At 42.1% G+C, this 11206-nt stretch overlaps 1 protein-coding gene across 7 annotated transcripts in view; it reads right to left on the reverse strand.

The window, feature by feature from the left end:
• jmjd1cb (jumonji domain containing 1Cb) overlaps positions 1 to 10116 on the reverse strand; it is a 95064-nt gene extending 84948 nt beyond the window's left edge. For all 7 annotated transcript variants that reach the window (XM_083687694.1, XM_083687691.1, XM_083687693.1 and 4 more), the window contains exon 1: positions 9781 to 10116. In XM_083687694.1, coding sequence (XP_083543820.1) covers positions 9781 to 9942 — 162 coding nt within the window. In that variant the 5' untranslated portion in view covers positions 9943 to 10116. The remainder of the gene's footprint in view (positions 1 to 9780) is intronic.
• Positions 10117 to 11206: the final 1090 nt, after the last annotated feature.

Here is an 11206-nt window from a genome sequence, read left to right on the forward strand (position 1 = left end):
TGAAGTAGAGATATTCACATTCTTCATTCTTTTGTGAAACAGCAGAAACATACGTGGGCTAAGCTATTCATTGTGCAGCCATTCAATCTTTCTTTCCTGCCTTGAATACCTCTGTTGGACAATTAGGTCGAACTAAATGTAACAGAACCAGGCACACAAGGTTCAACAGCAGAGGACTCTACAGGAGTGTGCTGACCTATGAGACCAGAGGACGACAGGAGCGGAGACTACTACCTATGAGAGCGGAGGCGGGTCAAACCTAAACCAAGATAGAGACGAGGGAGGAAGAGGGAGGAGAGAGAGAGAAAGAAAGAAAGAAAGAAAGAAAGAAAGAAAGAAAGAAAGAAAGAAAGAAATAGAGAGACGGGAAAACATCCTTCATCCAGCCAGCCAGGAGAGCTAAATGAGAGGTGGGAAGAGAGTGGGAGGAAGAGGAGGCCCCAGGGATCGGTGAGCTATGGCCGGGCTGAGACTGCAGAGGCCCCCATGCTGCTCGCTCTGTGAACCCCACAATATCTCACTGCAGAGGCCCTAAATTACATCCAGCCACCGGTCCCACGCATCTACACAAGAAAAAGAAAAAAAAAAAGAAGAAAAAAACCCACGCCTGCTTGTTCCTTTTGAACATACATGTATGCATGTACAGCAGCGCAATTATCCGGGGGGGGGGGGGTAGTGCACTGCAAAGGCGAGCTGCATACTGTAACGCCCCATCCTCCATTTTCTCAGCGACAGAGATATGGCTAATGAGAGCACGAGACTGGGCCATCCAGCGTTCCAGGACGAGGCCCGGGGACGCGTCAGCACAACGGTCCTTTTCAGAGTGTCGCCCACACGCGGATGAAACAGCACTCTGACATACTCTGGCCAGGCCCCAGGGGGCGGGGGGCGGAGGGGGGCTCAGCAGAGGACTGGGTATTGCAAAAGCAAACAGAGTTCCAGATGAACCGCTCTGACAGGATGTCATCTTCAGCCGACAGAAAATCCCCGTTCCCACTGCTGCTGGACCAGACATAGTTATGGGAAAAATTTGTACATCCATGATCTTAAAACTAAAACATCTTCTCCAACAACCACGTGAAAGGGAATGGTGTATGGGTCTTTATTCTACTGGAACATACAACAACTTAGTCAGGGATAAAAGGAGAAAAGTCGACTGATAATTCAACATGTTCAAGGTCCAAATAGAGATTGGCTCATAATCAGTAAAGATGAATAACTGCTTCAGATTTGTGGGTTTTTAAAGAGTTCCATGCAATCCATAAGGACTGACCTTTGATCTAGCTAGGAGGCTATGGACCCCAAATACTGCACACAGTGTCACACTACCTTTACCACAGGCTCAATTTCAATCCAAGCATATTTCAATGATGCACGCAACTGCAAGATCCACTTCTGTGTGCTTCCTCTCTTATGCTGAAATGCCATCATCAAATTCAAGGGAAAAACATCAACATGCTAAGTGGATCTCTGAACCACTGTGCAAACAATGGGAGTTCCAGCATTCTCCCAGCATTCCAGTCGTTTTGACTCATGCCTGACATGGCAGTAGTGTGTGTCCCACTGTCAGCCTGCCACCACCTGCAGGAAAGAACATTCCAGCAGAGCAGGAATCTAAAATGCATCCAGAGAATTTCCCCCCATAGACTCTCACAATGCCCGAGCCCTTTCCTGCAGACTCTCTGGTAAGCTCAGAGAAAACAGAGCTCACACTGTTCATTTCCAAATCCCTCTCTGTGGCGGCCATGTCTGCTCCATCCCCATTAAGCTGGCCTTCAGGGACTGCCAGTCATATAACACTCACGACATCCTGCTAGGTAGCTCAGCGCCGTCAGCTGCCTGGCTTCCAAATGTCATGTCATAACCAAGTCTGTTTGATTACCTTGTTTCCTCTGCAAACAATCCTGCCCGATGCTAATCAACTAGCGGCACACATTTTGTCTGGGTAAAAGGGGAGACAATCACAGCCTTCACTGGAGGTGTTAGTCACGTGAAGCTGAATAAACAGCTACAGGAGAGGATGGAAGCGTAATATGAAGCTGTGATGTTTTGATTATGATGCAAGGGACAGACCTGACCTCACTGTATGCAAATGAACAGGGATGGAAAGAAGAGGTGGTTTGTGGCTAATTCCAGGAAGTCATCCAGATGATTCGAACTGTTAATCCCTTTTCCTGTTGACCCATGCATATTTCAAGCAACAAAATGCAACAAAGGAAAGGAATTTTCAACAATTAGAACCACACCTCTAACTACGTTCACAACAAAATGACACAGTATTTCTTATTCAGTACTTATTCTGACATAGCCAAGTGGGAGGGAAATGGAGAAGAAGCAGCAAAAAGCTTTGCATGGTAGCTTCACCCTTGTTCCATGTGCTCCAGTGTTCACTTCCACCAGCCGTTACTGGCACAAAACAAGGTCTGCCTTCATGATAAATCTCCCTAAAACGTGTGAAATTCTACAGGGTAGTGTAACACTGTGCTACGTTTGGCTGTTCTCTGACGCAGCAAATGGGACTGGAAAGTACCTCTCTAAAAGACTAGGCTACATACAGTGCATACCTCCATAAGTATTAGAAAGAGGAAGCATTTTGTCTTCTTTTAGCTCTTTCAACAGTTTGGATTTCAAATCAAACAATTATGATGGGGGTCAAAGCAGAGATTCTCAGCTTTAATTCAATGGTTTTTTTTTTTCAGATTGGGTTTTAGAAAGTACACTTTTTGTAAACATACTCCCCCTTTTCCAGGGCTCCAAAAGTATTGGGAAAAATCATGTAATGTCCAAATAAAGTAGTCATGTTTAGTATTTGGTTGACAATCCTTTGCATGCAACCCATTGACCCCACCAGAGGCTGGGTATATTCTCTGCCAGGCCTGTACTGCAGCCATCTTCAGTTGTTGTTTGTTTTGAGGCATTTTTGCCTAAAATCTTCAGGAAATGAAATGCATGTTCAATTGGATTTAAATCTGAACACTGACTTGGCCAGTCAAGCGCTTTCTTCTGTTTGGCCCTGAAAAACTCCCGAGTTGCTATGGCAGTATGTTTGGGTTCATTGTCTTACTGTATGATGAAGCGTCATCCAATGAATTTGGAGGCATTTGTTTGTACTTGAGCAGACGAGATGTTTCTGTACACTTCAATTAATAATACAAGTTAGCCAGTTCTAGTGGCAGCTATACATGTAACCATACATGTAACCATCCGATATCAGAGTCCAAAAGCAAATGTCAAGCCTAGAATCAATACTAGACATTGACAGCTCTCGTATGCCTGCACAAATGACGGAACACACCTGACTAACCAGAACCACCTGTCAAGCCAATTTTCGAATACTTTCGGTGCCCTGAAATAGGGGGACTGTGTAAATCGGGGGGGACTGTGTTGTAATTTCTAAATGGTGAAACCAACCTGAAAAATGTAATTACAGCTGAGAATCTCTACTCTGCATGGTAATTGTTTGATTTCAAATCCCAAACTGTTGGACTATAGAGATAAAAGAAGACAAAATCATGAATTCATATCATGAATTCAGGCTAATCTTTAGCTTTGGTGTTATGAATTAATTCATTTTAATTTTAAATCACTAGTGCAAATGTACACATGCTTAATGCCAAAATGCATGTCAGACATTAGGCTACAATCTGGAAGGTAAGGAACTCATTCAAGTCTTTTCATACAGCGTACGAAATTATCACTGTAGCCTTATTTTTGTTTCCCTATTTTGAGCCAACCCAAACCTTTAATGACTTTGTGCATTTGTTATGTCCTCAACTGAGACCCGAGGTTGTCTCCTTTAACCAAGGAACCTTTTCACCAAACACATTTCCCCGAACCATAAATTGTAGCACATTGTCATGCAAAGCTTACTGTGCCATTTTCAAATCATTTAAGCACAATGATATTTTCATGATAATATCAGGATGTGTTTGGTAATAACCATGTTTTTCATAGAGTGAGCCTCTATTATAAGATGATTAAGTGATACGCTCATTTAAATAAGTCAATGATTCAATTTATTCTTTGTTATTTATTTTTTTGCTTTGCATGTTGGAGATATACGCTTCTCTGCGGACATTAACAAGGAAAAAGCTGTCTGGTGTGCAGATCACGCTGTGTCTTGGCAGACCCTCAAACATCTGCTAAAGGTCAAGTTTCTACTGTATGGAACCAATCAATGAAGCCCATAGAACACTCCCAGCACCACAAGAAGTTCCAAACAAAGAATACTGTTTCACACAAGAAAAAGAACCTTGCCCTAACTTTAAAGGACACTCATGTTACAGCCCTATAGCCCCTCCAGGCTAGATAACCTTCAAGACACAAAGCTAAGAAGGGTAAATACCATACAACATTGCATTACTTCATGATCTATACAACAGACATTTTCCCCCAAATAAATGCATTTATCAACAAATGAAGCAATACAATCATATCAATTTTACAGCTGGTATAAGCCAGGCTAAATTACAAATTGGTAGTTTTCCTTTAAGAATGCAACCTCACAATGTCTACTGCTGGCCAATCTACCATAGAATGGCTGTTGCAATGTCAACACGTACTTTGTACTCAGCGCATCAATTGTTAATCCTCTGCAAAGGATAAACGCAGAAAACTCACACAAGGACTGGGCAACCCCCAACTATAGGCCTAATCCCTAAACTAAATATTTAGACACAGATCTAAAGGACTGCCCATTGCGTCTGACAAAACCTTGTAGACTTCTGTTTTTTTGCAAGTCGATAGGCATAGCAGGTACTTTGTCATTCATGTCTTTGACTCAGGCACGCAAACCACACGATTCTTGAAACCAACTCCTCTCATTCTTGAAAGCAGTCTGTGGTGACAACAGAATCGTTGCCTCCTGCAGTATGCATACAGCGCATTCCTGGATGAATCCTCTTCCATCTGAAATCATTGCATGCAAATGCACCCTTGTGGTTTTCTGGTCTGCAGGGTAATTACGCCACATGCGATTTCTACCACAATCCAGTGAAGGTGTGCTGCTCCTCTACTTAGTGAAACCAGTTTGAGCTCCCAGGCATTTACACGCCTCCCTCCAGGCTCCTCTTTCAAGGTGTGTCACACTGCTTTCTACAGCTTCTCACTGGTGTGTGTTGCTGTCGTTGCCCCCAGGCACAACAAAACTAAATAAACTCGGGCGCTCAACAGTCTCTTTCAGATCCTGCCAAAATGCCACAGAACCATGACAACAAGCTGAAGAGACAAAACAAGTCTTCTCAACTCATTTGTTTTCCAGATGTGCCTCACATGTCCTGCCTCAGCCACAGGAGACAATGCAAAGCAAAGAAGCTTTGCTTACAGGCCAAGGGCAGGCTGACACCTCAGTTACTATATTTCACAACCTCAATCTCCAACCAAAATGCTATTTGGGTTTTGCAGATCTACCCTAGGCCTATATTTCCAAATTGACTTATTGTGCAATACAAGAGTGAGCAAAAAAAAAAAACAGGAAGGAAGAAGTATTTTTCTATCTGTTGCATATATTAAGATGTTTCAATTATCATTGTCATGTAGAAGAGCTCAACCTCACTGCACAAACAAACCTAAGAACCTTTATGAGGTAACAAGAGTTAACTTGTTTGGGTCGGAGTTTAATTACGAGTGCATTCCAGCAGGCTCGTCAAATACCAACTCTGCCACCTCAGAGAGAGCTGCTCAAAATGCACCGTTATTCATATTCGCTGCCAAAACATTTTGAGTGGAGCCCTTAGAGTAACAGTCAACTTATTTGATTTGTGAAAGTATGCAGTGAAAACGAATATACAGTTCAGTCTAAACTAAAGACATCTGGTTTCACTTAGGGCCCTATTCAACAAAAGCACGGCAGGATCAGGACAAAGAGATGGGTCTGGAGGTCTGGACTGTCTCAAATGTCCACTCCACCTCCAGAGCTGATGACTAATGCTGTTTTATAGCTGACCATTTGCTGTCCACTGTGCAAGAAAAAGCCTTCTTCACATGCAGATCACTTGCGATTCGACTTGTGGCTCACTAATACAGGAATGTTCATAACAACAGCGCACACAAAAAGAACGTAGCATACAAATTGCAGGGGGAAAATCCAAGGGTGATAGCTTAGAAAAGGAGAATATAAGGATAAGCATTAGGACTGAAAAACAGAACAGTAAATTATGAAAGTTGAGGTTACATTAGCCCAATTACATAATCAAGAGAGAGACATGATACACTTAGGCCTAGCTGATGTACAAAGTAAAATACAAAATCTGAAATGTACAGAATTACGCTAAGTGTCCTACTTTATACAAAAAAAAACAGCCACTAGTTTCCTCTGTGGTAAAGAGGATCAGTGGACGTACTGATCCGGTGCTGAAAGTGTTAACCATGGAGCTGGTGAACTCAGAGGAACTGTCATTCACATGGCTAAGCCGCTGTTGCTATGGGAAGCGGTCCAGCCATTGGTGAAAGACCCACACTCTCACTGCTGTCAGTCAGTGCACAGAGGCCTGCTAAACCCACTCCTAATGAGAGATTTCATTTCGCTCTCTGAAATATCAAAGACCATGCCAGTGACTCATGCAGCAACAGTGGACTACAGGGCCACAGTCAGATTGATATAAATAAAGTAACAACAATCCATATGGTTAAAACACTCCTTCAATAGAGATCATATGAACATGTGATTGCACCAGTAGAACATATATAATGCATAACCTACTAGTGTAACATCCAAAAGCTTTCACATTCCCCTCTAACATTTAAGCTGTATGGAATATTTCTGGAAATGTTTAAAACCACAACAGCTTGTCGGCTAAGTGGTAATCGTACCTTGCTGTGAATAATGCAAAATAGTCAGGATTTCCAACGCGTGTTTTCATTCGGTGGACTTGCTGAGCCCGTCTGTGTTTTCAAGAGGTGGTTGGGAGAGGAAGTGGGTCATTGGAGGTGACTGTGGCCAGATTCTGGGAAGACCGCCTGTCCCCGTCTGATTGTTGACACATGAGCCAGACAACGACCCCAGGGCTGACAGCAGAGGACTGACGTAACAACAAGCCTGTCTTCTGAGAGTAGCCTACTCATGGATTAGGGCTAGGGCAGCCAACATAGTCATTATTAACCTTAACGATCACTGGTATCCCACTATTCACTCGTAAAACCTCCAAGAAAGAGGGTGGTGCAAAGCATGCATTCACGTGTGTCCCTGTACACACGGCACCTCTTGTAACCAGTACCTGAGTGGAGAGAAGATGAGCCAGTGAAGCAGAGTGAGAGAAATTGTGACGTTCTTTCATACAATAGTCTCACGGAGGATTATGCTGACTGTTCTTTGCACCTTGTGTATGTCCTTCAACACTCCAGAAAACAATGCTACGATCTAGTGTTGAGCTACAGTCGAGCTACAAGTCACTGGATTAAAAGGCACAATCAAATACATTCCTCCATAACAGGGAACACAAATGATTGTTGCACTTGTTGTGGAAAAGAGAGTGAGTGTATTTATTGCATATAATGCTTGTCATCAAAGACCAAGAGAGATCTCCCTCCCAGAGAAATGTTTTACAAGCTCTTAGACATGTCTGCCTTATGTCGTGGTGCAGTAGGAGAGGGCTGGTAGTGGCTACCATAGTCTCATATTACATTCTGTAAAAAGGAACACATTAGCATCAAGTTGCTCTATAAGCTACCTGTGTAGTAACATTGTAATTACTCCAATAATAACTCTGCTACCTGTGTAGTAGAACTGTAGTTACTCCAGGAATAACACTCAACATATTACAGAGATTTTGTTTTTCTTTTACACAAATGTGATAAGAAATAGTCACTATTCCACTTGTGGAATAACAACTCAGCTCTATATGCAATTACAGAAGTTCTATGCTAAAACCTGTTATAATAATGTTGTTGATAGAGCAATTACAGCATGACATATGTAGGCCCAAGTATAAGAGTAAGATCATGTTAACTGTTACTAAGCCAACATGTTAATTTCAAGCATCTTGTCCTTAACTTGGAAATTATTCTAGTTGTTTCTCGAACCTCAGTTCCTGACTATTCCTGCTACTACAGAGAAAAATAAAATGATTAAGAACAATGCATGAATACCTGTAGCATGAAGGCCTACATGTGTTATTATGTGTTTAGATCTTATTGTTGGTTTTTCTCTTTTCACATGTGTCCTCTGAACCATAGTCCTATTCTTTGCAGAACACAGTCAAGGCTAGCTACACGTTTACAGATTCCAAACTCAGCAACAGCCCAGCTATTCACTGTGGAAAATTCTTTCTCCAGCCCAGTTTGTGCTGATTAGCACTGCTACAGTTGACCTCAGGCCACATCCCTGAAAACAAACTAACAGAATACTGTACACAGAAACTGTAGAAACACAATGACACCACCTACTCCATTCATCACAATCCAGATGAGGCCTGCAGTTTAGACATGTTCTGCTGGAGCTTTTCTCTCATTCTCTACACTTCTACAGTGACTGGGAAACAATTCCAAATCGACAGGACACCTGATTTCATTCCAAATTCGTCTTGCTTCCATATCAAACCTTGTATTATTGCACTATTATGACTATTATCATATTTATCCCAAACGGTTGCCAATAATGAAGCACTTTTAGCTGTCTCAACTGATATGCATAATTGGGACCAATTCACAGAGCAGTACAAGGAAAGTCGAATAAATGGATAATTTTGCACTGCCAATATGAATGACCCAGTAAGGCAAATTCTATTAATTAGTGATAGTGCATTTGTATTATTCCAGCATTGTAAGTAAATGACGATGGGTCGTGTTAATGGATATTATTCCAGCAATACTAGAATGGATTGAGGGCCTGACTTAATTTTAAATTCCTGCTGTGTGTTCACTTAGCTCAGCTTTTAACTAGCTTAAAAAGAGCGGCTATGGTAAATGTTGCTGCTGAATTGCAGTATTTCTCTCATCACTCCAGAAATCAAACTGTACACCTTTTCTATTCTAGCATAATGTTATGGCATATTCATTATCCAAGGGCATTGTGTCATTTCGGCAAAATCTCCCGGTCAATATTGTCCTATATTGCTCATTAAAAATGCCATTACACTGAATGAGCGTATTTGTACAGTGTCAATTATAACCAATTTTCCAAGCAAAAAAAACTCGCCGACATGCAAACCTTATTGAGAACTATAGCTACACAAATTCACTTATGTCAAAGCAACGGTGAACAAGTTGTGAAAGTATTTTTTACAGGTCATGGAATTCCAGTGTAGCCAGGTTGTGTCCAAGTCGTGGCCAAGGGTTGTGCTGGCAAGCCGAGGGAGCAACTGTGAAGCGTCGCTCAGACGTTTATAAGAAACTATAAAGTAGCTAGGAAGCAATTAACCACGAGGTACCGGGGGATAAGCTGACCTAACCAACAGACAAGGCAGCAAGCTACAACCGTCAGCTAATAGGAGATAACAGCAGCTTTGGATTTGCTTATTTGCTCGTCGTAGAATTCCCTGACATTGCTGGCAAGCCCGCTAGCTACCCCCCTACTGGCTGACTAGCAGGCGCTCCAGCTAAGCTTACTAGTAAAACACTCCTATTATGACCATATAACTGGAACGATATGTGAAATGGGGGAATGTATCGATATCTGTACAACTCGGCTAGATGACAATTCAAATGCCACGAAAATCAAATCAGCAAGGTAGCTTCCCTAACGTCAGCTAGGCACATTCTGATTTTTTTTTTGTTGCAGCAATGTGTTAGAATGCCTTGCTTGTAGGTCTTCCAAATCAAGCAAATGGTAATTGTTTACAATACCGTCAACTCGGGATTGTCGTTGTCGCGGTGAGTGACAGCGCGGACGACCCCGGCTCGCCATCCCCAGTGGCCGATATCCCCCAGCTCCAGCGGCTCCTCTCCGCTGACACAGAGGAACCGCTTCCCAACCAGTTCTGGCCGCGCTTCCACCGCCATGGCCATTCACTGAGAGTGAAAAAACCCTCGAAAACTTCAACACCGACGCCCTATCGATTTGACATTTACTACATTAAACTGTACTAAAGAATCTAGCAAAGAAACAAATAAAAAAAGACTGTTCCTCGTCTTTAAAGTGTCGAGCTCAACCCGGGGGATTTAAATTTCTTGCAGTCTCCACCCGCAAATAGTCACTCTTTCACTCCGTGGAAATGAACACTGGCGCACATCACTGCTGCCATCGTGAAACGTGTATCCCTCCGCTTCCCGAGGCATACAACCGTAAAAACCGCAGCTGTAGACTTCTCCATCCGCCAGACACAAATCCATTCTCATTGCTTTCACTCTCCTGTAACACTGTTAAATAGTGCGAAACACAACATTTGAAAAATATGCCAGCGTTTGCAAAATGATGTGTAGGCCTTATGGATGAATAATTCTGTTAATCATAGTGATGATTCTTTCCTGAAGATTCTTTAGAATGATGTATTCAATATCTATACATGGGATAAGACTAAATATATTACACATTTCCTCTTTTTTTTTCTTAACACCTTAATTGTTTGCCTTGTCAATGTGGCCTCTGATTTTGAGGAAAACAAATCTATTAGGTTTTGTGGGCTATTGTATGTCCTTTTCTCCTGGTTTTATTGCTCCCCGAGGCTGGCCTTACGGGCTGTGCTGTTCTGACTATAAAGGAGGAGGTGCTGTATGTAAAGCATGTCCACTGGATGCAATCAGCCTTGTGTCACTTTCAGGTCAGGGCAGTAGATGGAGAAAGATATCCCGCCGCTGATAGAATCACAAATCATGGTGCTGCTGAGACGGTTGTTAAGCCGTGCCTGGCCGTAAAGACACCCTCCTGAGAGCAGAAGAGGAACTAGACGTGCAGGAGCAGAGAGACTATCCACCAGTGTCATTTTCAGCCACTTGAACACCAATGATTGCAATCAGAAACAGCACCAGTAGATACTAACATCATGCCTTCAGTCAGAAGCAATCATCAACGTTATTTTTTTCTACAGTTGCTTTATGCATGAATCAAATCGTTGCAATGTACAGAAAATCATTATTATATGAGTTACAAAGGGATTAAATTTCAAGGCGTTTTTGTTTTATAAACGTTTTTCTTCTTCTTCTTTTTTTTATTTTTTTTATTTTTTTACAAAAACTCTCCTATAATTGTACAGAATTACAAATGTTCAAATATGTATCATAGTAGTAACCATAGTTGATAACTATTACTACACTATAGGGTTAGTACGAATAC

This window comes from Argentina silus (assembly GCF_951799395.1).
Source record: "Argentina silus genome assembly, chromosome: 16".
In the NCBI taxonomy this organism is placed as follows: Eukaryota; Metazoa; Chordata; class Actinopteri; order Argentiniformes; family Argentinidae; genus Argentina; species Argentina silus.